Here is a 25,698-nt window from a genome sequence, read left to right as displayed (position 1 = left end):
GAAGATGGCTGAGAGAAATCGGACAGCCATAACTGAATTAATTTGGTTAGATTAGATTAGATTATCTACAGTGTGGAAACAGGCCCTTTGGGCAGCACGGTGGCACAGTGGTTAGCACGTCTGCCTCATAGTGGCAGAGGCCCAGGTTCAATTCCCGCCTCAGGCGACTGTCTGTGTTGAGTATGTACATTCCCCCCGTGTCTGCGTGGGTTTCCTCCCACAGTCCAAAAATATGCAGGTTAGGTGAATTGGCCATGCTAAGTTGCCGTAGTGTTAGGGGAATGGGTCTGGGTGGGTTGCTGTTCGGAGGGTTGTTGTGGGCTTGTTGGGCCGAAGGGCCTGTTTCCACACTGTAAATAATCTAATTGAGCCATACTGGATTCGAAATGTTAACTCTGATTCTAAATCCATCGATACCGCCAGAGTTGTTGAGTTTCTCCAACACTTTCTGTCTTTATTTCACATCTCCAGGACCCACTGTATTTTACTTCTCCCGAATTAATTGCCTTTGCTCCTCGGATGCTGCCTGACCTGCTGTGCTTTTCCAGCACCACTCTAATCTGGTTTCCAGCACCTGCAGTCCTTGTTTTTAACCTTTCTTTGGGAATATACAATCAACATGGAGGGAGGTCATGTGATAGAAGGTGCTCCGATTTAAATTTGGGCAGAGATACAGTTGCCGAAAAGAGCTGTGTTTCAGAATCATGCTGTGATGTAGGAAGAGGACAGTCAGTGTATCATGTCTGCACTGGTTCTATCCTCGAGTGCCAATCTCCTGCCTTTTCCCCACATCCCTGCACTCTATTTCTATCCCAATAACCATCCAATTCCCCTCTTGAATGCCTCAATGGAACCTGCCTCCCCCCACATTCCCAGGCAGTACATTCCAGATCCTAACTACTCGCTGGGGGAGAAAGGTTTTCCTCACCTCCCCCTCACTTCATCCCTTTCAATCTCTGCCCCTCTCGTTCCTGTTCCTTTTCCATGTGGGAACAGCCTCTCCCGATCTACTCTGTCCAGCCCCCTCTCATGACTTTGAAACCCTCTCTCAGATCTCCCTGTCTATGGGGAGCCAGCCTTGGCTTGGGGAGGTGACGGCCTCGTGGCATTACCAATGAACTTGTTACTTTGGACACCAAGGTAACATTCTGGGGCCTTGAGTTCAAATCCTGCTGTGGCATTTCTAGTTGTTTTTCTTATTAAAATCTGGAATAAAGCGACTTAATGATGTTCATGAAATAATTGATGGAAAAGCCCATCTGATACAGAAGTGTCCTTCAGGGATAGAAGCTTACCCAGTCTGGCCTACATGTGACTCCAGATCCACAGCAATGTGGTTGATGTTTAACTATTTTAGAAATTCATTTCTGGGACATGGGTGTCACTGGCTGGGCCCAACTTTTATTGCCCTGTCCCTAGTTGCCTCCCCCCCCCCCCGAGAAGGTGGAGGTGAGCTGCCTTCTTGAACCGCTGCAGTCCATCTGCTGTGGGTTGACCCACAATGCCCCTAGGGAGGGAATTCCAGGATTTTGACCCAGTGACACTGAAGGAACGGAGATATATCTCCAAGTCAGGAGGGGGAGGGGCTTGGAAGGGAACTTGCAGGGGGTGGTGTTCCCTTGTCCTTCTAGATGGAAGTGGTCATGGGTTTGGAAGGTGCTGTCTGAGGATCTTCAGTGAGTTTCTGCAGTGCACCTTGTAGATCGTACATACTGCTGCGACTGAGCATCGATAGTGGAGGGAGGGGATGTTTGTGGATGTGGGGCCAATCTAGTGGGGGCTGCTTTGTCCTGGATGGTGTTGAACTTCTTGAGTGTTGTTGGAGCTGCCCCTATCCAGGCAAGTGGGGAGTATTCCATCACACTCCTGACTTGAGCCTTGTAGATGGTGGACAGGCTGTCGGGGGTCAGGAGGTGAGCTACCTACTGCAGTATTCCTAGCCTCTGACCTGCTCTTGTAGCCACTGTGTTTATGTGATGAGTCCAGTTGAGTTTCTGGTCAATGGTAACCCTGAAGACGTTGATAGTGGGGAATTCAGTGATGGTAACACCATTGAATGTCAAGGGGTGGTGATTAGATTGCCTCCTATTGGAGATGGCCATTACCTGGCATTTGTGTGGCATGAATGTAACTTGCCGCTTGTCAGCCCAAGCCTGGATATTGTCCAGATTTTGTTGCATTTGAACATGGACTGCTTCAGTATCTGTAAACATTGTGCAATGATCGGTGAACATCCCCACTTCTGACCTTATGATTGAGGGAAGGTCATTGATGAAACGGCTGAAGATGGCTGGGCCGAGGATACTACCCTGAGGAACTCCTGCAGAGATGACCTGGAGCTAAAATGACTGACCTTTAACAACCACAATCATCTTCCGACATGTCAGACATGACTCCAACCACCACAGAATTTGCTCCCTGATACCCATTAATGCCAGTTTTGCTCGGGCTCCTTGATGCTACACTTGGTCGAACGCAGGACTGTCCCTCTCCCCTCCCCTCTGGAATTCAGCTCTTTTGTCCATGTTTGAACCAAGGCTGTAATGAGGTCAGGAGCTGAGTGACCCCAGTGGAACCCAAACTGGGTGTCACTGAGCAGGTGCTGCTTGATAGCACAGTGGGTGGCACCTTCCATCACATTACTGATGATCGAGAGGAGACTGATGTGGTGGTAATTGATCAGGTTGGGTTTGTCCTGCTGTTTGTGTACAGGACACACCTGGGCAATTTCCCCCATTGTCAGTTGGATGTCAGTGTTGTAACTGTATTGGACCAGCTTGGCTAGGTGAGCGGCAAGGTGGGGAGCACAAGCCTTCAGTACACTTGCTGGAATGTGGTCAGGGCCCTTAGCCATTGCAGTATCCAGTGTCTCCAACTGTTTCTTGGTGTCATGTGGAGGGAATCAAACTGGCTGAAGATTGGTTTCTGTGATGTTGGGGACCACTGGAGGGGACTGAGATGGATCATCCACTCAGCACTTCTGGCTGAAGATTGCTGTGAAAGCCTCAGCCTTATCGTTTGCCCTGCTGTGTTGGGCTCTTCCATCATTGAGGATGGGGAGATTAGTGGAGCCGCCTCCTCCAGTGAGTTGTTTCATCATTCCCCACCATTCATGACTGGATGTGGCAGGACTGCAGAGCTTCGATCTGATCGGTTGGTTGTGGGATTGCTTAGCTCTGTCCATCACTTGCTGCTTATGCTGCTTGGCTTGCAAGTAGTCCTGTTTGGTAGCTTCACCAGGTTGACACCTCAACCTCAGGTACACCTGGTGCTGCTCCTGGCATGCCCTCCCACACTCTCCATTGAACCAGGGTTGATCCCCTGGCTTGACAGTAATGGTTGAGTGGGGGATATGCCAGAATGTGAGGGTATAGATTGTACTGGAGTATAATTGTGCTGCTGTTGATGGCCCACAGTGCCTCATGGATGCCCAGTCTTGAGTTGCTAGATTCTGTTTGAAGTCTGTCCCATTTAGCATGGTGATAGTGCCACACAACAGGATGGAGGTTACTCTCAACGTGAAGGTAGGACTTTGTCTTCACAATGACTATGCAGTCGTCACTGTTACCAATACTGTCATGGAGAGATGTATCTGCAGCTGGCAGATTGGTAAGGACATGGTCCAGGATGTGTTTCCCTCTTGCTGATTCTCTCACCACCTGCTGCAGACCCAGTCTAGCAACTGTGTCCTTTAGGACCCAGCAGGCTCGATCTGTAATGCTACTGCCAAGCCACTCATGGTAGTGGACATCGAAATCCCCCACCCAGAATACAGCTCGTACCCTTGCCACCCACTGTGCTTCCTCTAAGTGTTGGTCAACATGGAGGAATATTGATTCATCAGCTGAGGGATAGCGGTATGTGGGAATCAGCAGGAGGTTTCCTTACCCATGTTTCACCTGAAGTCATGAGCCTTCATGGAGTCCGGAGTCTATGTTGAGGATTCCCAGGGCAACTTCTTCCCAACTGTATCCCGCTGTGTCACCACCTCTGCTGGGTCTGTCCTGCCAGTGGGGCAGGACATATCCAGCGATGATGATGGGAGTGACTGGGACATTGTCTGTAAGGTCTGATTCCGTGAGTATGGCTCTGTTAAGCTGTTGCTTGACCAGTCTGTGAGACGGCTCTCTCAATTTCGGCAGTAGCCCCCGGATGTTAGGAAGGAAGACTTTGCAGGGTCAACAGGGCTGTTTGTGCCGCTGTCTTTTCCAGTTCCAAGGTCGATGCCAGGTGATCCGTCTGGATCCATTTCCTTGAGACTTCGGAGTGATTGGTAAGACTGAGTGGCTTGCTAGGCCATTTCAGAGGGCAGTTGAGAGTTCACCACATTGCAGTGGGTCTGGAGTCACGTGTAGGCCCAGACCAGGTAACTATGGCAGATTTCCTTCCCTGAAGGACATGAGTCAACCAGATGGGATTTTTCAACAATTGACAGTGGATTCATGGTCACCATTTAGCTCTGAATTCCAGATTTCTTGTTTGATTGAATTCAACTTCCACCATCTGCGTTGGCAGGATTTGAACCCAGGTCCCCAGAACTTTAGCTAGGTTTCTGAATTACTAGTCTCGCAATAACACTACCAGTCTATTGCCTCCCCTATAACTGCCCTCTGACATGGCCTAGCAAGCCAGTTGCAACAGTTACTGGCTACAGCAGGTGGACTGCAGCGGTTCAAGAAGGCAGCTCACAACCACCTTCTCAAGGGGCAACTACGGACGGGGCAATAAATTCTGGGCCCAACCAGCAACACTCACATCCCAACTTCAATCTCTCCTCCTCACTGAAGTTTCTCATCCCTGGAACCATTCTGCCCTCTCTCTCTCCAATGTGTTCACATCGTTCCTATAATGTGGGGCCCACAACTGGACACAACCCTCCAGCTGAGGGTCTAACAAGGGTCTTGTACAAGTTCAACACCACCTCCCTGCTCTTGTACTCTATGTCCCTATTAATAAAGCTGAGGACACTGTGTGCTTTATTAACTGCTCTCTCCACCTGTCCTACCACCTTCAATGATCTGTGCACAGATACACCCAGCTCCCTCTGCTCCTGCACCCCCTTTCGAATTGTCCCCCTGATCTTAGATTGTCTTTCAATGTTCTTCCAACTAAAGTGCATCACCTCACACTTCACTGCATTGAACCTCATCTGTCACCTCTCCACCCTCTCCACCAACTTGTCAATGTCCTGTTGTTAAGTTCCAATGACAGTCTCTCCTTTCTAACAGCTAAACTTTGAGCCCTGTTTTCTGAGTTCTGAAACGCGTCTACATCCCTGCCAATAAGCAGAGAATTCGACGGGCAAGCCTTCTAGATTTCCAGAGCTATCTCGCCTGAAGTAAAGGGAACATTTCAGCCACATCTTGAAACAAGAGAAGGGAAAAGCCTGTGAACTACAGCCAGATCTATCAGCCGTGACCTGGGAATAGACTCTTGTGTTTTGCGTGACAGTTTGAGCGCATTGTAGTTTTAATCTGTAATTGTGCGTGTGGATTTTGATGTGCTGCAGTTTGGAGACAGATATTAATCTTTGAATGTTTTTTCAACCCAAAATGGTTTCAGAACGATAACCCAGATCTCTTTCTTTGTTTAAAATCACCAGAAAAAAAAGTGTGGCTATTCCTTTCTAGTCAGCATGCTAACATCCACTGGATCAGCGAGTCGTTCCTTTCAAATTTTAAAACACCCCCTTCACAATCTAACAAGAAAGGAGTGGGAAATTACCCCACCTCTCCTCAACTGGTTGCTCACTTTGCAATCCAATTTCACCAGTTACGTTCGAAAGGTTACACTTTTTTCCCTAGTTTTTTTATTTCCATGAATCGGAGTGTGGTATAAAGTGGTCCTCAATGGAATGTATTCTGTGAATCTGAGGGTTAACATCTCTCTCTTACGGCCTACTTACCTTGGTGCCATTCTGCAAGCCCTGCTACCTCGCTTTTGACTTGCAGAGAAAATGGCTGTCTCACCTGAAGTCTTTCAAGTGATTCCTGTGTGCCAACTCGCAGCCTTTCTGATCTCAAGCCTGCCACAGATGGCAGAAATACCTATCCTATAGCAAGTTCTCAGACCTGACAAGCCCAAACAGGCCTCTCAGTATCGGCTGACACAGGGCCATATCTGCTGCACTTGTGTTGAATTCATTTGGCTTTTCATAAAAGAATATTCAAATTGAATTGAATTAATTTTATTGTCATGTGTACCAAGGGACAGTGAAAAGCTTTGTCTTGCGAGCAATACAGGCAGGTCACAGAGTTAAGTAGCATCAATAAGTAAGTAATAGGTAAATAGCCTTTGTGATTGTCCGGGCCGAGTTCACCACACTCTGTAACCGTCTCCGATCTTGAATGGTACAGTTGCCGTACCAGGGAGTGATACATCCAGACAGAATGCTCTTGATGGTGCACCTATAAAAGTTGGCAAGGGTTTTCACCATCATGCCAAATTTCCTCAGCTGCCTGAGGAAGGAGGGATGTTGTTGGGCCTTTGTAACCAGTGCATCCACATGAAGAATCCAAGAAAGCTTGTTGTGGATGACCACTCCCAGGAGCTTGACACTCTCCATTGGTTCCACTCTGTGCTGTTAATGTGTAGCGGGGGGGCATGAGTAACATCCTGCCGAATGTCAATAATGAGTTCCTGGGTTTTGCCGGCGTTGAGAGCTGGGTTGTTCTCAGTGCACCATTTTTCCAGGTCTTCACCTCCCGTCTGTAGTCTGTTTCATCGCCATCTGAGATTCAGCCGACTATGGTAGTGTCATCAGCAAACTTATAAATGGCATTAGTCTGGTATTTGGTGATGCAGTCATGGGTATACAGTGAGTACAGTAAGGGGCTGAGTACGCACCCCTGGGGGGCTCCAGTGTTGAGTGTTAGTGAGGATGAAATATTATCCCCAATCTTCACTGATTGTGGCCTGTGGGTCAGGAAACTGAGGATCCAGTTGCAGAGAGTGGGGCTTAGTCCGAGATCACTAAGTTTAGTAACCAGTCTTGAGGGGATAATAATGTTGAAGGCTGAACTGTAGTCAATGAGTAGGATTCTTACGTAGCTGTTCTTGGTGTCAAGATGTTCTAGGGAGAAGTAAAGGGCAAATGATATGGCATCTGACATGGATCTGTTGGTCCGATAGGCAGATTGGAGTGGGTCAAGAGTAGTGGGGAAGCTGGAGTTGATTAATGCCATGGCCAGCCTTTCAAAGCACTTTATGACCACAGATGTTAGGGCCACTGGGCGGTAGTCATTGAGACATGCTGCATGAGCCTTCTTAGGCACAGGGATGATGATGGCCCTCTTGGAACAGGCAGGGACAGTGGCCTGTTGCAGGGAGAAGTTGCAGATGTCCAGGAAGACCTCTGCCAGTTGATCTGCACATGCTCTGAGTGCACGGCCTGATACTCCGTCTGGTCCCATCGCTTTCCTTGGATTCACAGGAAGGAAAACTGATCTGACCTTTGATGGAGTGACTTTGGGATAGGTTCATTAGGACTTGTCGGAGTGGATGTTACCTCTCCACCGAAATTCTGCTCAAAGTGAGTATAGAAGGCGTTGAGACGATCTGGGAGGAATGTGTCATTATCTGCTATCTTGCACTGCTTCTTAGAACCTGTGATGTTATTCAGTCCTTGCCATAGTCGCTGGGTGTCTGTCTGGGTCTCTGGTTTGGATCGGTATTGGTCCTTGGTTGTCCTAATGGCTCTGCGAAGGTCACATTTGGATTCCTTATATTTGAGTGGGTCTCCTGATCTGAAGGCCTCATGCCTGGTTATTAGCAGGTTCTGTATGTCATGATTCATCCAGGGTTTCCTGTTGGGGAACACCCGGGTTGACTTCGTTGGTATGCAGTCCTCCACACACCTTGCTGATAAAGTCTGTGACCGTCGTGGCGTACTCATCCAAGATACCTGCTTACTGTTTGAACATCAGCCGATTCCAGACATAACCGGAGTTGATCCTCTCCCTTTGCCGACCAGCACTGGACCTGCATCCACGAGGGGAATTTTGCTTAATCGTTTGCCTGTAAGCCGGGAGAAGAAACATGGTACTGTGGTCCAAGTTCCCAGAATGAGGGCATGGGGTGGAGCGGTAGGCATCCTTCACAGTGGTGTAGCAGTACTCGAAAATGTTCAGGCCCCTGCTGGGGCAGGTAATGTTCTGGTGGTACCTGGGTAACACCTTCCTTAGATTGGTTTGATTGAAGTCGCCAATTACAATAAGCAGGGCCTCGGGGTGTTAGTGGTGGAGTACAGCACATCCAGAGCTTCCTCAACCTTTGCTTGTGATGATATGTACACAGCAGTTACTATAGCAGCGGGAAATTCCTGTGGAGGATAGAAGGGGCGACATTTGATGGTGGGGAGTTCAACGTTTGGGGAGCAATGGCTGCCCAGGGTTGCAATGAAATAAGATGCTTGTTGTGATGCTAATTGAAAGAGTAATGTCAGTCACGTTACCTCTCTCATCCATCGACACAGCAGTACTGGACCCTCTGCTACATCCACCTGAACAGACAGGACCCTTGGTTTACCAGCTTGTCTGCAAGGCAACATTTACTAACAGTGCAGAATTAGAGTATCATAGTATCATACAGCATGGAAACAGACCCTTCAGTCCATGCTGAACATAATCCTAACCTAGTCCCACCTGCCTGCTCCTGGCCCATGTCCCTCCAAACCTTTCCCCTTCATGTCCTTATCCAAATTTCTTTTAAATGTTGTGACTGTACCCACATCCACCACTTCCTCAGGAAGTTCATTCCACACACGAACCACCCTCTGTGTAAACCATTTGTCCCTCGTGTCTTTTTAAAATCTCTCTCCTTTCACCTTAAAAATATTGTTCCCCCCCTCCCCGAAGTCTTGAACTCCCCACCCTAGGGAAACGACAATTACCATTCTGTACCCCTCATTATTTTATAAGCTTCCATCAGATCACTTCTCAACCTCCTACACTCCAGTGAAAAAGGTCCTAGCCTTTCTCTGTAACTCAAACCTTCCATACCCGGCAACATCCTGGTAAATCTGTTCTGAACCCACTCCAGCTTCATAATAGCCTTCCTATAACAGCATGACCAGAACTGGACTCAGTACTCCAGACCCTGGAGTGAACCACAGATTTATAGAATCCCTACAGTGCAGAAAGAGGCCATTCAGCCCATCACCTTTGCACCAATCCTCCAAAGAGTATCCCACCCAGAACCAGCCCCCCACTCTGCATTTTCCATGGTTAACCCACCTACCTGCACACGACAGGGTAATTTCCCACAGCTAACCCACCCTAACCAGCACATCCTTGGGCACTATGGGACAATTTAGCATGGCCAATCTACCCTAACCTCCACATCCTTGGGCACTATGGGACAATTTAGCATGGCCAATCTACCCTAACCTCCACTTCCCTGGACACTATGGGACAATTTCCTGTGGCCAAACCATCTAACCTGCATAACTTTGGACTGTGGGAGGAAACCGGAGCACCCGGAGGAAACCCACACAGACAGGGGGAGAATGTGCAAACTCCACACAGTCGCCCGAGGCTGGGCGTGAACCCAGGCCCCTAGCGCTGTGAGGCAGCAGTGCTAACCACTGGGCCATCATATGTCTCAGGGGTGAGTGCATTACCCACTGAACCACTCAAAGGCTTGCTCGGATGCATTCCCTATACCCGTGATGACTGAGATGTGAGCTGTAATGAGAGTCTGAGTTGTACTGAGAGTGACTGACCCCACCACTTTGCAGATCAGACATCAGTCGGTAATATAACCATCTTTGAAAATGGATTTCATTGTGCAAAAATATTCATTCTTGTGCATTGTGTGTTACTTTTCAAACATCTCGAAGCAGTAGCCAACTTTCTGACCCTTGGAGCACCAATGCTGGGTCTCCTGCTAGGTGAAAGGAAATCACTTTGCAATTCTGTGCTATTGAGGGAGAAACTACTGTGTTCACAACCCTGTTTGGGTTGGTTTTGAACAGCACTGTATCAAACAGTTGAACCAGAGTGTCCCAACTCCCTCATTCACCCTCAGTCAGAGTGTTGTCCATCCATGGGGGGTGAGGATTCTCTGATGGGCTAAATTCCCATTGGAGTGTGCCTGCTTTGGTCTGGCATACAGCCACTCCAAGTTCATGTGCCCAGAATACCGAAGCAACTGCCCCATTCAGAACTGGGCCAAGGCAGGAGACTCCCAGGGGCCAGTGGGGTGTGGGCTTTCCTGAAAACATCAGCTCATGGGAGACGTCGTTTGTGACTGACCAAAGTAAAAAAAAACCACGAGGCATAGTCCATTCAGCCCATCGAGTCTGCCCCACAGTTCAATGAGGTCGAAGCTGATCTGATCATCCTCAACCCCACTTTCCCGCCTTTTCCTCCATATTCCTTCCTGATTAGAAATCTATCTCCACTTTCACCTCTTGGCCAATTTCCTGACAGACTGGGCACTTCTTGGCGCTCCTCCCTGCCTGTTGTAGAATCGATTTCTCTTGGCATGAGATCTACACAGCAGGTCAGTGAAGTAGCCAGTTGGAGACACGGTGGGTAATTTATCTCGGCATGAATCGATCACGCTAGTTGGTACTGGAATTATTCACTGTCGTGCTGAGAGAACGCTCATCGGACTTTCGGTTTGACGAGTGTGTTCTCCCAGCGGCGGCTCGCCGTCCTGACGAGTTCAGACACAGAGAACGGCAAGCCCCAGAGTTCCTGCTCCGTCACTTCACACACACACACACACACAGAGAGAGAGCGCTCCTCGGTTTCACCGCTCCCTCCAGCTCGGAGCATGTCAAGTCCGACAGTCGGGCTGAAGGGCCGTCCCGCACTGTGTAGCATGATCGCCAGCACCAGGAACCTCTTCGTGGGCAGAAAGAGGAAAAGGGTCGCTCACAACCCCGAGAGGTGAGTGCTCCAGATCTACTTTCCTCAACTCTCTCTCTCTCTGCGTACTCTGACGCAGCTCAGTATTATTGTGGATGAACCTTGGGGCACCTTTTGGTTTCAGAAATTCCACGGCACAAGGGGGTCAAGTGGAGAGAGACCTTTGATTTCACCCGGAGGTGGGGGGGTTAAACTGATGGTGCTTTGAGGGGTTTCGACCAGCCACCCTTCAAACCTCACTGCATTCGACAGGTGGCTGGTGCCTTTGATCGACTTGGGCTTTTGCTCGATTGTATGGGCTGCATGTTCTCCAGAGCTGTGTATTTTTTTCCCCCCCACTTCTTGCAGTCTCCCAGAATGTTTATAAGTCATTTGGCAGACAGCCAAAACAAATCAAACGAGTTGCTTGGGAGTTGTCACTCGCAGCCTCTTCCACTTAGGCGCAGAAGATTGTCAATAAATGTTTCCATTCCGTTTGTTTTTACCTGTTGAGGACGATGAATTTCCCCTCCCCCTTTGTTTTTGTCTCTCCTCCCTGCCCGAAACCCTTGTTATTCCGTTGTCAGCTCATGACATCTGCTTTCAAACAAAACACTATTTATTTTCACTCAGATGTCACCTTGGTGGGACTCTTATTTTAACAGCATTCAGGAGTTTAGATGCTAAATTGCACTATTACCCTCGCCCCAATTGTGCAGCCGAGTTTCCCAACTTGAATTCTTAGGGGGAGATGGGGAATGGTTGTCTCCCGTTGTGGGAGAGTCTGGGACCAGAGGGTATCATCTCAGAATAAGGGGGTCACCCATCAAAGACCAAGATGAGGAATTGATTCTCCCAGAGGGGAGTGAATCGGTGGAATTCTTTACCACAGAGGGCTGTTGATCTGTACATACAAGGCTGAGATGGACAGGTTTTTAATCAGTACAGGAATTAAGGGTTATGGGGAGAAGGCAGGAGAATGGAGTTGAGGGTCATCTCACTCGATGGGCTGAATGGCCTACTTCTCCTCCTCCATCTTTTGGCATCCATCCATCACCTTCAACATCCACTCCCTCCCCCACCAACGCTCAGTAGCAGCAGTGTGTACGATGTACAAGATGCCCTGCAGACATTCACCAAAAATCCTGAGCTAGCACCTTCCAAACCCATGACCACTTCCATCTAAAAGGGCAGAGAATACATGGGAACACCACTCCCTGCATGTTCCCCTCCAAGCCACTCACCATCCTGACTTGGAAACATATCACCGTTCCTTCACTGTCGCTGGGTCAAAATCCTGGAATCCCCTCCCTAAGGGCATTGTGGGTCAACCCACAACAGGTGGACTGCAGCTCATTACCTCCTTCTCAGGGCAACTAGAGATGGACAATTTAACTCTTTCTAGAGACTGCACCCCAACAGCAGATATTTTAAAAGCTTGAAAATCAATAATTTCTGATACAGTACTTTAACCGTGCAACAGGAAAGTTGTAACTTGGGCCGGCAAGTCCACTGAGAAGGTGTTACCTGAATGATTAAGAAGTTAGCGAGTAAAACATAACAAGAGGCGATTCACTGACTGGAATGCTCCTCATTTGAGAGGTAGAAACTACAGAAAGATAGGATTCGAATGAATGTTGATGAACAGCCTGTGGTATTTACAGTCATAGAGTCATAGAGATGCACAGCATGGAAACAGACCCTTCGGTCCAACCCGTCCATGCCGACCAGATATCCCAACCCAATCTAGTCCCACCTGCCAGCACCCGGCCCATATCCCTCCAAACCCTTCCTATTCATATACTCATCCAAATGCCTCTTAAATGTTGCAATTGTACCAGCCTCCACCACTTCCTCTGGCAGCTCATTCCACACATGTACCACCCTCTGCGGGAAAAAGTTGCCCCTTAGGTCTCTTTTAAATCTTTCCCCTCTCACCCTAAACCTATGCCCTCTAGTTCTGGACTCCCCCACCTCAGGTAAAAGACCTTGTCTACTTACCCTATCCATGATTTGGAGATGCCAGTGTTGGACTGGGGTAGACAAAGTTACAAATCACACAACTCCAGGTTATAGTCCGACAGGTTTAATTGGAAGCACTAGCTTTTAGAGCGCTGCTCCTTCGTCAGGTAGTTGTGGAGAATAAGATTGTAAGACACAGCATTTATAACAAAAGTTTACAGTGGTGAGATTTGAACCCATATACCATTGAGCATTAGCCTGGGCCACTGGATTTCCACTACACCACTGTATCTGCTTTAGAATGCACCACTATTGTTTCTAACTTGATCGTTAGGCACATCAAGGAGGCAGAAATCACTGGCTGAGGCCACCAAAGCATGTGAGACCTCAAAATAACAATACAATCTTGAGCTAAATTGTTATCTGAAACTAGCAATTACAACACTTAAAAAGGCATCTGGATGACTACATGAATAGGATGGGTATTCATATACCCTACCAGATGCCTTTTAAATGCTATAATTATACTAGCCTCCACCACTTCCTCTGGCAGCTCATTCCATACACGTCCCACCCTCTGCGTGAAAAAGTTGCCCCTTAGGTCTCTTTTATATCTTTCCCCTCTCACCCTAAACGTATGCCCGCTAGTTCTGGACTCCCCCACCCCCGGGAAAAAACTTTGTCTATTTACCCTATCCATGCCCCTCATGTATTTGATTTAATGCAAGATTGGACAACAAGTGGCTGTGAAGAAAAGGGGAAATTGCAGAGTAACAGAAGTTGTGAAGGTGCAGAGGAAGGCAATTGGGCCTACTTTGGCTGTCCCAGCCCGTTAAACGAACATCATTATCCAGAGCCAATCTCAGGCCCTTTCCCAATATCCTTACACAGTGTTTTTATTCAAACAGTCATCCAATGCCCTCTTGAATGCCTCAGCTTGGGCTGGTGATGTAGTGTTGATGTCACTGGACAAATAAACCAGAAGGGCAGGCTAATGTCCTGGAGGGGGAGGGGGAGCTGGGTTCAAAACCCAGCACTGCAGCTAGTGGAATTTAAATTTCATGAATTAGTAAATAATTTGCAATGGGAAGCTAGCTTGAATAAGGGAGATCATGAAAAATCATCAGTTGTCGTTAACAAAAAGCTAATCTGGTTCACTAATCTTCTTCACGGAGCGTAAATTTGCCATCCTCACCCAGTCTGGCCGACACGTGACTCCAAGCGATGTGGTTGATGCTGTGATGGCTGTGCCAGCCACGCAGTTCGAGGGCAATTGGGGCTGGGCAGTGCCAGCCTTGCCAGCCACACTCTCACCCCATGGAAATTAAAAGGGGCAAATGAGGTGACAAGGAAGTCTTGCTTTACCCAGGTGTTCTGTTTTTGGGAGGGGGTGAGAGCTGTGTGGGGGGGGGGGGGAAGTTACCTGGGTGACATACAGGCGAACGTGGAAATGTACAGTGAGGTGGGATGCCTATCTTGTAAGTGCCAGGGAAAAGATCAATGAGAGGAACAGGGAAAGGCCCGTGTGCTGTCTCCCCCATCGTTGAGATTTCCTGCCCTTCAGTGAGGAATATGATATGGGGGTGTGAGCCAGATGTTGCTCTCTCGTTGTGACTTGTACAGTGTCTTCACACCGTGAGGAATAATGTTGCTTTTGTAAAGGAAGAGATCTCTTCAAGTGATCTCTTGAAGCCACATTATGAAAGTTGTTATCAGTTAGATTTTCTGTACTGCCTGTGGCAATGTCCTCGCTTCCCATCTGTCTTTACTGGCAGAGTCACAATTAGCACTGCTGCCTCACAGCGCCTGAGACCCGGGTTCAATTCCCGACTCAGGCGACTGACTGTGTGGAGTTTGCACGTTCTCCCCGTGTCTGCGTGGGTTTCCTCCGGGTGCTCCGGTTTCCTCCCACAGTCCAAAGATGTGCGGGTCAGGTGAATTGGCCATGCTAAATTGCCCGTAGTGTTAGGTAGGGGTAAATGTAGGGGTATGGGTGGGTTGCGCTTCGGCGGGTCGGTATGGACTTGTTGGGCCGAAGGGCCTGTTTCCATACTGTAAGTAATCTAATCTAATCTAATCTAATTCCGATGGAGAAAGTGAGAACTGCAGATGCTGGAGTACCAGAGTTGAAAAATGTGGTGCTGGAAGAACACAGCAGGCCAGGCAGCATCCGAGGGGCAGGAGAATTGACGTTTCGGGCATAAGGTCTTCTTCAGGAAAGGTCTGATGCCCGAAACGTCGATCCTCCTGCTCCTGGGATGCTGCCTGGCCTGCTGTGTTTTTCCAGCACCACATTTTTCAGCTCTCAATTCCGCTGGTAAAGCACCTGGCTACTATGAGAAAGCTATTTCTTCTGGTTCAGAATCCAGCACAAACTTCGTAATCGCTTGGATTGGAATCTGGCCGCATTTATTACTGGTAGAACCCTGGAGACACATATTCCTTCCCTGAAAAAGCTTTCAAAATTGAGGCTAGGTTTTAGGCGGGCAAAGCGATTGAGGTAAATACGGGTTGAGACACAGAGGAGCCACTGTATCAAACTGAATGGGTGGGCAAACCTCCTGAATGGGGCTGAATGGCCTTCGCCTGTTTCTAGCTGCAAATGTGTTGCTGGTCAAAGCACAGCAGGCCAGGCAGCATCTCAGGAATAGAGAATTCGACGTTTCGAGCATAAGCCCTTCATCAGGAATAAGAGAGAGAGTAGCCAAGCAGGCTAAGATAAAAGGTAGGGAGGAGGGACTAGGGGGAGGGGCGATGGAGGTGGGATAGGTGGAAGGAGGTCAAGGTGAGGGTGATAGGCCGGAGTGGGGTGGGGGCGGAGAGGTCAGGAAGAGGATTGCAGGTTAGGAGGGCGGTGCTGAGTTGAGGGAACCGACTGAGATAAGGTGGGGGGGAGGGGAAATGAGGAAACTGGAGAAATCTGAATTCATACCTTGTGGTTGGAGGGTTCCCAGGCGGAAGATGAGGCGCTCCTCCTCCAGCCGTCGTGTTGTTGTGTTCTGCCGGTGGAGGAGTCCAAGGACCTGCATGTCCTCGGTGGAGTGGGAGGGAGAGTTAAAGTGTTGAGCCACGGGGTGATTGGGTTGGTTGGTTCGGGCGGCCCGGAGGTGTTCTCTGAAGCGTTCCGCAAGTAAGCGGCTTGTCTCCCCAATGTAGAGGAGGCCACATCAGGTGCAGCGGATGCAATAGATGATGTGTGTGGAGGTACAGGTGAACTTGTGGCGGATATGGAAGGATCCTTTGGGGCCTTGGAGGGAAGTGAGTGTGGAGGTGTGGGCGCAAGTTTTACATTTCCTGCGGTTGCAGGGGAAGGTGCCGGGGGTGGAGGTTGGGTTGGTGGGGGGTGTGTTTCTACACTACAGTCACAGTGGCCAACATGGTTTGGTTTGCTAGTTTGGAGGCACTGTAGGCCAGCAAATCAGAGAATAACAAATCCCAAGTTGTGGCTGCTTTAATGTGAATGTATGTGGCCCCTTAAAAAATCACAAATAGGATCCGGTGATGTGAGTGACAGGGACTTCAGTTTTATCATCGGACGTGGTGAGGTCAGGCAGCAGTGCCCACTTCAGGGTGCTGTGTGCTGTGAAGGGAATCTGGCTGGAGGTTCGTGTTGAGGTGTTAATCATTTTCTCAGCGTGCGGATGTACTGAGGGAATGCCCATTCGAAGCGAAGTGGGCCTCAGTAAATCCGTCAGCTGTCCTCGCCCGCCACAAATCCTGTCCCCATTGGATGTTAACCAAAGTCGGGGTACTCGTGAATTACCCTTGGTGGGGGGAAATTCACCCTTCAGGTTTTCACTTAGAGGCAAGGAGTAGGCCATTCAGCCCATCTACTCTGCCATTCAATACGATCGTGGCTGATTCACTATCCCAATGCCTCATGGGAGAGTCAAGGGCCAGAGGATGGAGTCTCTGAATAAAGGGGCACCAATTTAAGACTGAGATGTGGAGGAATTTTGTCTCTCACAGGGCCTTGGAACTGCTTGCCACAGATAGCTGTGGGAAACAGTCTTTGTGGATATTTAAGGCTGAGATAGTATATTTTTGATCAGTCGGGGAATCTAGGGTTGTGGGGAAAATAGGAGATTGGATGGGAGGAGATGTCAGTGTTGGACTGGAGTGGACAAAGTTAAAAATCCCCCAGGTTATTGTCTGACAGGTTCATTTGGAAGCAGTAGCTTTCTGAGCGCTGCTCCTTGGTCAGACATGATCCTATTCAATGACTGAGCAGACTTGAGGGGGTGAATGGCCTCCACCTGTTCCTATTTCATATGGTCTAATGGCCATATTCTTGCCTTCTCCCCATACCCCTTGACTTATTTAGTGAGTCGAAATCGATAAATTCCTTCCTTATTTAACATGCCTCAGCCTTACACCGACAGTTGTAGAGTCATGGAGACGTACAGCAGGGAAACTGGCCTTTTGGTGCAACCGGTCCATAATCCCCAAACTAACCTAGTCCCACCTGCCTGCTCCTGGCCCATGTCCCTCCAAACCTTTTCTAGCCATGTACTTACCCAAATGTCTTTTAAACATTATAATTGTACCCACATCTACCACTTCAAAGTTTATTCCACCCTCTGTGTAAAACCTTTGACCCTTATGACTTTTTTTATATCTCTCTCTCCTCTCACCTTAACAATGTACCCCCTAGTCCTGAGGTTCCCCATCTTAGGGAAAAGACGCCGCCCATTAACTTTATCTATACCCCTCATCATTTTATAAACTTCGATCAGGTCAGAGAAGGTATATTCCTGTCAGGGTGAAAGGAAAGGCTGGTAGGTGTAGGGAATGTTGGATGACTAAAGAAATTGAGGGCTTGGTTAAGAAAAAGAAGGAAGCATATGTCAGGCATAGACAGGATAGATCGAGTGAATCCTTAGAAGAATATAAAGGCAATAGGCGTATACTTAAGAGGGAAATCAGGAGGGCAAAACAGGTATATGAGATAGCTTTGGCAAATAGAGTTAAGGAGAATCCAAAGGGCTTTTACAAATACATTAAGGACAAAAGGGTAACTATGGAGAGAATAGGGCCCCTCAAAGATCTGCAAGGCAGCCTCTGTGTGGAGTCGCAGGAGATGGGGGAGATATTAAACGAGTAATTTGCATCAGTTTTTACTGTGGAGAAGAGCTGAAAATGTGTTGCTGGAAAAGCGCAGCAGGTCAGGCAGCATCCAAGGAGCAGGAGAATTGACTTTTCGGGCATGAGCCCTTCTTCAGGAATCCTGAAGAAGGGCTCATGCCCAAAACGTCGATTCTCCTGCTCCTTGGATGCTGCCTGACCTGCTGCGCTTTTCCAGCAACACATTTTCAGCTCTGATCTCCAGCATCTGCAGTCCTCACTTTCTCCTTACTGTGGAGAATATGGAAGATCTAGAATGTGGGGAAATAGATGGTGACATCTTTCAAAATGTCCATATTACAGAGGAGGAAGTGATGGATGTCTTGAAACGGTTAAAAGTGGATAAATCCCCAGGACCTGATCAGGTGTACCCAAGAACTCTGTGGGAAGCTAGAGAAGTGATTGCTGAGCCTCTTGCTGAGATATTTGTATCATCGATAGTCACAGGTGAGGTGCCGGAAGACTGGAGGTTGGCAAATGTGGTGCCACTGTTTACGAAGAGTATTAAAGACAAACCAGGGAACTATAGACCAGTGAGTCTGACCTCGGTGGTGGGCAAGTTGTTGGAGGGAATCCTGAGGGACAGGATGTACAGTATTTGGAAAGACAGGGACTGATTCGGGATAGTCAACATGGCTTTGTGCGTGGGAAATCATGTCTCCCAAACTTGATTGAATTTTTTGAAAAAGTAACAAAGAGGATTGATGAGGGCAGAGCAGTAGATGTGATCTATATGGACTTCAGTGAGGCATTCGACAAGGTTCCCCATGGGAGACTGGTGAGCAAGGTTAGATCTCATGGAATACAGGGAGAACTAGCCATTTGGATACACAACTGGCTCAAAGGTGGAAGACAGAGGGTGGTGGTGGAGGGTTGTTTTTCAGACTGGAGGCCTGTGACCAGTGGAGTTCCCCAAGGATCAGTGGTGGATTCATGATTTTATGTCATTTATATACACGATTTGGATTGGAGCATAAGAGGTACCGTTAGTAAGTTTGCAGATGACACCAAAATTGGAGGTGTAGTGGACAGCGAAGAAGGTTACCTCAGATTACAACGAAATCTTGATCAGATGGACCAATGGGTTGAGAAGTGGCAGATGGAGTTTAATTCAGATCAATGTGAGGTGCTGCATTTTGGGAAAGCAAATCTTAGCAGGACTTATACACTTAATGGTAAGGTCCTAGGGAGTGTTGCTGAACAAAGAGACCTTGGAGTGCAGGTTCATAGCTCCTTGAAAGTGGAGTCGCAGGTAGATAGGATAGTGAAGAAGGTGTTTGGTATGCTTTCCTTTATTGGTCAGAGTATTGAGTACAGGAGTTGGGAGGTCATGTTACAGCTGTACAGGACATTGGTTAGGCCACTGTTGGAATATTGTGTGCAGTTCTGGTCTCCTTCCTATCGGAAAGATGTTGTGAAACTTGAAAGGGTTCAGAAATGACTTACAAGGATGTTGCCAGGGTTGGAGGATTTGAGCTACAGGGAGAGGCTGAACAGACTGGGGCTGTTTTCCCTGGAGCGTCGGAGGCTGAGGGGTGACCTTATAGAGGTTTACAAAATTATGAGGGGCATGGATAGGATAAATAGACAAAGTCTTTTCCCTGGGGTCGGGGAGTCCAAAGATAGAAGGATTAGGGTGAGAGGGGAAAGATATAAAAGAGACGTAAGGGGCAACTTTTTCACGCAGAGGGTGGAACGTGTATGGAATGAGCTGCCAGAGGAAGTGGTGGAGGCTGGTACAATTACAATATTTAAGAGGCATCTGGATGGGTATATGAATAGGAAGGGTTTGGAGGGATATGTGCCGGGTGCTGGCAGGTGGGACTAGATTGGGTTGGGATATCTGGTCGGCATGGATGGGTTGGACCGAAGGGTCTGTTTCCATGCTGTACATCTCTATGACCTCTCAACCTCCTAAACTCCATTGAAAGAAGTCCCAGCCTATCCAGCCTTTCTTTATAACTCAAGCCTTCCACACCCGACAACATCTCTCCAGATTAATAATAACCTTCCTATAACAGAGCGACCAGAACTGGACACAGTATTCCAGCAGAGGCCTCACCAATGTCCTGTACAACCTCAACATGACATCCCAACTCCTACACTCAAAGGACTGAGCAATAAAGACAGGCGTGCTAAACACCTTCTTTTGTAAATATATTTATTAGCAAAATTTTTTTAACTTTACCAACATATAAAATTATTGAAAAATACAATCAATAGCAAATATCAGTATCATAAAAGGGAAAAGACCCCACAAATTACAATGCAACTACTGTCTACTAACTACTAACCTACCCTATAATACAAAACAAACCCTAACACTGTGCAAAGCAACACCAAAAAATAAGTAAATAACTAATAGATGAAAAAAAGCAAACAAAAACAAAAAAAACACAGAATACAGAACAGCTATGCTCAGCGCAAAACTCCCAAACAAAGGAACGGGAGTGTTGTATATATACCTGTATTAACTCAGGAGACCCCACTCCAGGGCCCAGGGCTTGACAAAACTAACCATCCTGGTTAACCAAGCACCCTAGTTAAGATAACCGACAAACCTCTACCCAAATAACTCAATTAGGGCTCCCATGTCTTTTAAAAATGGTCTGCTGAATGTCTTTTTAACCATCTTACCCATATTTGACACAAACGTTCAAGAATTATGTAGCCGAACCCCTCGGGGGTCTCTCTGTTCTACAACACTACCCAAGGCCCTTCATTAACTGGGTAAGTCCTGCCCCCTGTTTGTTTTGCCAAAATGCAATGCCTCGGGTTTATCCAGATTGAACTGCTTCAGCCCATTGACCCATTTGATGAGATCCCTTTGTAACCTTAGCTAACCTCCATCACTGTCTACTATGCCGGTGTTTGGTTGCTCAACAACAAAAATCAAACTTGAACAAATCTGTACGCCCGGCACGTTCAGCAGACGAGGCATTTAAGCAAAAAGAAGTGGCAGAAAATGAAGAGGAAGTTGAATGTTGTATGCCGAATCCCTGGTTGGGGCTGGTTTTGATCTGACAGAGAAGACTGGAGAGAGGTTCTCAGCTCGAACAAACAGAGCCCAGATAAACCCAGCACGCTGAGGGTTAAATAAGCCCTGAGCTCTTGGAGGTGTGACGCTGTGGAAGGTGATCTGTTATCTACCAGCAAAAAGTACATTATCTCCCGCCCACTTGAAGCTTTGGAAAGCTCCACAGCTTTCAGTTCACCTTTGCCGTGAGACAATGGGTTTTGTATGAGGGTGGTGTGAGCTCTTGTGGTATTTGTTTAAAAAAAAGCGCCGTTGTTCTTCAGTACAGTAGTCGGAAAGGGTTCTTCCTCCATTCTCCTACATCAAAGGATTAGAAGGTTTTAATTGAGCCAGCTGGAACTCTCTTTTTTCAATGTATGTGTTGAGCAGAGAAAAAAAATCCAGGCATAGCATTTCGAGAGGGATAGGATTGAAAAGCCAAGTTAATCCTGATCATATCACACTCGGAGCACTGGACACTGCTCTGGTCTCTATATCACAAAACGCTGAGGATTTACTGGAAGCTTTTCAAGGTTCTTTTCTGGCTGGGCCCAGCATTTATTGCCTGTCCCTAGCTGCCCTGGAAAATGTGGGGGTGAGCTGCCTTCTTGAACCGCTGCAGTCCATGTGCTGTAGGTGCGTCTACAATGCCCTTAGGGAGGGAATTCCAGGATTTTGACCCAGCGACACTGAAGGAACGGCGAGATATTCCCAAGTCAGGATGGTGAGTGGGCGGGAGCCTGTGGGGGTGTGGTGTTCCCAGGCATCTGTGGCCCTTGTCATTCAAGAGAGCAGAGGTTATGGAATTCTGTCAGTTACTGAGTAAAGCTCATAAATATCATTGAACAGGCCTGGGGCTCTTTTCTCTGATAAATCCTTCCAGGATGGCAATAATCTGTGGTACTGCAGGTAGACATGGAGAAGCTATTTATATGTCCTAGTGATGCTGGCCAGCAATATAAAATGGTGACTCATAAATCCATGAAGGAAACGCAGAGAAACAACTTTAGCCAGAGAGTGGGGAAACATGTGGTCAAGCAGGTTAGTGGGTAAGGAATTGAAGTTAGCAGAGAAAGGAATTGAAGACGAAGGGCCGAATGGCCTGCATCTGTACAGTAAATGTGAAATAGCATTAATGAGCTAGCCTGGCTCTGTCAAACTCAGTGATCGGACTTGAGCAGAGACCAGAACTCTCAAGTAGCCCATTGAAATGGCCGAATGACCACCTCCCATTATCATCGAGGAGAAAGTGAGGTCTGCAGATGCTGGAGATCAGAGCTGAAAATGTGTTGCTGGAAAAGCGCAGCAGGTCAGGCAGCATCCAAGGAACAGGAAATTCGACGTTTCGGGCATAAGCCCTTCATCAGGAAGCCCTTTCTGATGAAGGGCTTATGCCCGAAACGTCGAATTTCCTGTTCCTTGGATGCTGCCTGACCTGCTGCGTTTTTCCAGCAACACATTTTCACCTCCCATTATCAGCCAACACCCTGCAATCTGCTGTTCTCCTGCTGTTTTCTGACAAAAAAAGAGCAATTGCTGGTTTGTCTGAACTCAGTTTCTGCCCGACCTAAGACTTTCAGCTTCAGAGCTGCGATATAAGAATGCACCATTTGTTTGACAAAAAAAAGTGAGACAGCAGAGAGAGACTGATTCGTGACCCTCCCCGATGGTTACAATGGGATCGGAACTGACAGATTCACAGGGGCTGAGCACAGTCGGTTGTTGCGTGCACTTTCTAGTGAATTCAGTTATTTCTGATTTGCATTTCACAAGATTTGCATGTCTGAGCATTGCTGGAAGGTAACTCTGTATATGGTAGCTGTGATTAAAAGGCAAGAGTTCCATCAGGCCATAAAACGTCAGAGCAGTGCCCTTCGGCCCATCGAGTCTGCTCCACCATTCAATGAGATCGTGGCTGATCTGAGGATACTCAACTCGACTTTCCTGTCTTTTCCCCTATAATCCTTGATCCCCCTTACTGTTTAAGAATCTGTCAGCCTCTGCCTTGAATATAGTGAATGAGCCAGCCTCGACAGCCCTCTGTGGTAAAAAAAATTCCACAGATTCACTCCCCTCTGCGAGAAGACATTCCTCCTCATCTCTGCCTTCAATCGACAAGCCCTTATTCTGAGATGATACCCACTGGTCCCAGACTCTCCCACAAGGGGAGACAACCTCTCGACATCTCAAGTCTTCCAAGAATTGTATGTATTTCCATGAGGACTTACCTCAATCAACCTGTTCTATTACACCTCTGGAGCTGGTGGGACTTGAGCCCAGGGCATCTGGCCTAGAGGGAGGGACGCTACAACTGTAGCCCCTGATTCTTTTAAACTCGAGCGAGTACAGACCCAACAGACTCAACCTCTCCTCATAAGACAGTCCCACTGGACCTGGGAGCAGTCGAGTGAACCTTCTCTCTGGACTGTCTTCAATGTCAGTCTATCTTTCGTTAGATAAGGGGCCCGGAGCTGTTCACAGCATTTCGGCTGTGGGCTGACTAATGCCTTCTAGAGTTCTAGCGAAACTCCCCTACTTCTATACTCCATTCCCTATGAAGTTCCATTTGCCCTCCCCATTACCCGATGAGCTTGAATGTGATTTATGCGTGAGGACCCCTCTTGTGAAACTGTGTAATTGGTGAGTTCCATTTGGGTTTCACTCAAGTGACTGTTCTTCAGCTTGACCCTTAACAGTGGGAGTTCGGGGGGGGGGTGGGGGGGGCGGGGCGGAGGGATGGTTTTATCACAGCAGAATGCTTTGCAATGTCAGATTTGTGCTTTCATGAGCAGTGGTTGTGGATGTTTCAACAACAGCCGCCTGCATTTGTGTAGCACCTTCCATGTTGTAAACCATCCCAAGGAAAACAGGAGCTTTAGTAGACCATCTTTGACAGTGAGTCACACAACACGTGACCGCGCGCGCGCACGCGAGAGAGATATGGGTTTTAGGAAGGGAATTCCAGAGTTTGGGATGGAGGTGTGACTGCTGATGGTGGCGCCATGAAAATAAGACTTGGAAGAGTGCAGAGGCCTTGAGGGTTCACAGTTACAGAGACAAGTGCAGGAGCAGAGGGAGCTGGGTGTATCTGTGCACAGATCATCGAAGGTGGTAGGACAGGTGGAGGGGACAGTTAATAAAGCACACAGTGTCCTCAGCTTTATTAATAGGGACATAGAGGACAAGAGCAGGGAGGTGGTGTTGAACTTGTACAAGACCCTTGTTAGACCCTCAGCTGGAGGGTTGTGTCCAGTTGTGGGCCCCACACTATAGGAACGATGTGAACACATTGGAGAGAGAGAGAGAGGGCAGAAGGGATTTACCAGAATGGTTCCTGGGATGAGAAACTTCAGTGAGGAGGAGAGATTGAAGACATTGGGACTGTTCTCCCCTGGAGGGAAGAAGGCTGAGAGTGAGATCTGAGAGAGGGTTCCAACATCATGGGGGGAGGGGGCTGGACAGAGTAGATCGGGAGAAACTGTTCCCACATGGAAAAGGATCAGGAATGAGAGGGACAGAGATTGAAAGGGATGAAGTGAGGGGGAGGTGAGGAAAACCTTTCTCCCCCAGCGAGTAGTTAGGGTCTGGAATATACTGCCTGGGAATGTGGGGGGAGGCAGGTTCCATTGAGGTATTCAAGAGGGACATTGGATGGTTATTGGGATAGAAATGGGAAACAGGGATACGGGGGAAAAGGCAGGAGATTGGCAGTGAGTAATGATGGTGATTTAACAAGCAGGAGCAGGCACAGTGGGCTGAATGGCCTCCTTCTAAACTGTAACAATTCTGTGAGATGGGGCGAGGGATTTGGACAGAAGGATGAACATTTTAATTGACCTGGAGCCAATGGAGGTTAGGAGGTAAAAGCGAGTGAGACAGACCTGCTGGGAGTTTGGACGTGCTTGCAGAATGGAAGCAATGTATTTGGATAGCTCTCTCTGCTGGCTGCTGCTCCAGGTACCGCTGCCTCATTCTAACCCTTAACAGTGAGCTCCATCTCGGAGTCCTGCTGCCAACTGCAACATGGCACAAGGAAGACCATCTGCATGTGACTGAGAGGCCGGTTTAAGCCAGAGTTCCATCTGCATTTTGGGGACGTATTGAGTCACAGAAACTGACCATGGCAATACCTTACGTCGCGTTGTTAGGTCGCACAGAATTTGAATGGACGCATGTTGGTTGAAACCTTTCGCCTTGCACTCTTCAGGCCAATTTGCAAGAATACCAATTCAAGGGGAGGGGGGGAACAGCAACCTTTCTACTCCGAGAGGAGAGTGCTGATTGGTTGGCCATTTGTCTCTGCTTGGCAGATGTGTTACCATTGAGAATGTGCCAATTAATGATGATTGCCAGTTAACTGCCAATCTTGGTTTGGATTTTAAAGCCCAATGCAGTTGACACTGATTGAACTGGGCACTGTGCCAGTGAGTGGCTGTCCCCTATTTAGTCGGGTTGGAACAGATGTAGACCGTGTGGCTGTTCTCGCTGTCTGCTAATAACTGGGCCCTGTGTGTTAAACGTCAGCATGCAAGTGTGTCAGACTGTGCGCCTGACTGACAATCCTAAATTGGATATCAGGGTAACAAAAAGCATATCCTTTCAACAATTTGTAACCAGCAAGGTGCTGACCAGACCACGTCTGCAAGAAGCCGCAACACAAAATCCGGAATTATATCAGTTCCGCAATTGGACAACATTCGCTGGACAATCCATACGCATTGGGAATTACAATTCTTGCAAATT

General features: G+C 48.0%; 1 protein-coding gene and 1 long non-coding RNA gene across 3 annotated transcripts in view; one reads left to right on the top strand and one right to left on the bottom strand.

Moving 5' to 3' along the window:
* Positions 1 to 6,171: 6,171 nt before the first annotated feature.
* On the bottom strand, positions 6,172 to 11,058 carry LOC132805823 (uncharacterized). The gene is made up of 2 exons (XR_009640958.1): positions 8,453 to 11,058; positions 6,172 to 8,320 (listed from the first exon to the last, which is right to left on the bottom strand). It is a non-coding gene; the product is annotated as an uncharacterized LOC132805823 (long non-coding RNA).
* Positions 10,451 to 25,698, top strand: part of LOC132805822 (aryl hydrocarbon receptor-like) — a 111,002-nt gene continuing 95,754 nt past the window's right edge. The window contains exon 1 of one of the 2 annotated variants that reach the window (XM_060821112.1): positions 10,451 to 10,895. In XM_060821112.1, coding sequence (XP_060677095.1) covers positions 10,780 to 10,895 — 116 coding nt within the window. In that variant the 5' untranslated portion in view covers positions 10,451 to 10,779. Of the gene's footprint in view, positions 10,896 to 21,582; positions 21,680 to 25,698 lie in introns of those variants that run through there. The other variant, XM_060821113.1, reaches the window with a different exon arrangement.

The sequence above is a fragment of the Hemiscyllium ocellatum genome, chromosome X (assembly GCF_020745735.1).
Source record: "Hemiscyllium ocellatum isolate sHemOce1 chromosome X, sHemOce1.pat.X.cur, whole genome shotgun sequence".
NCBI lineage: Eukaryota > Metazoa > Chordata > Chondrichthyes > Orectolobiformes > Hemiscylliidae > Hemiscyllium > Hemiscyllium ocellatum.
This window is presented reverse-complemented; position numbering and strand designations above follow the sequence as displayed.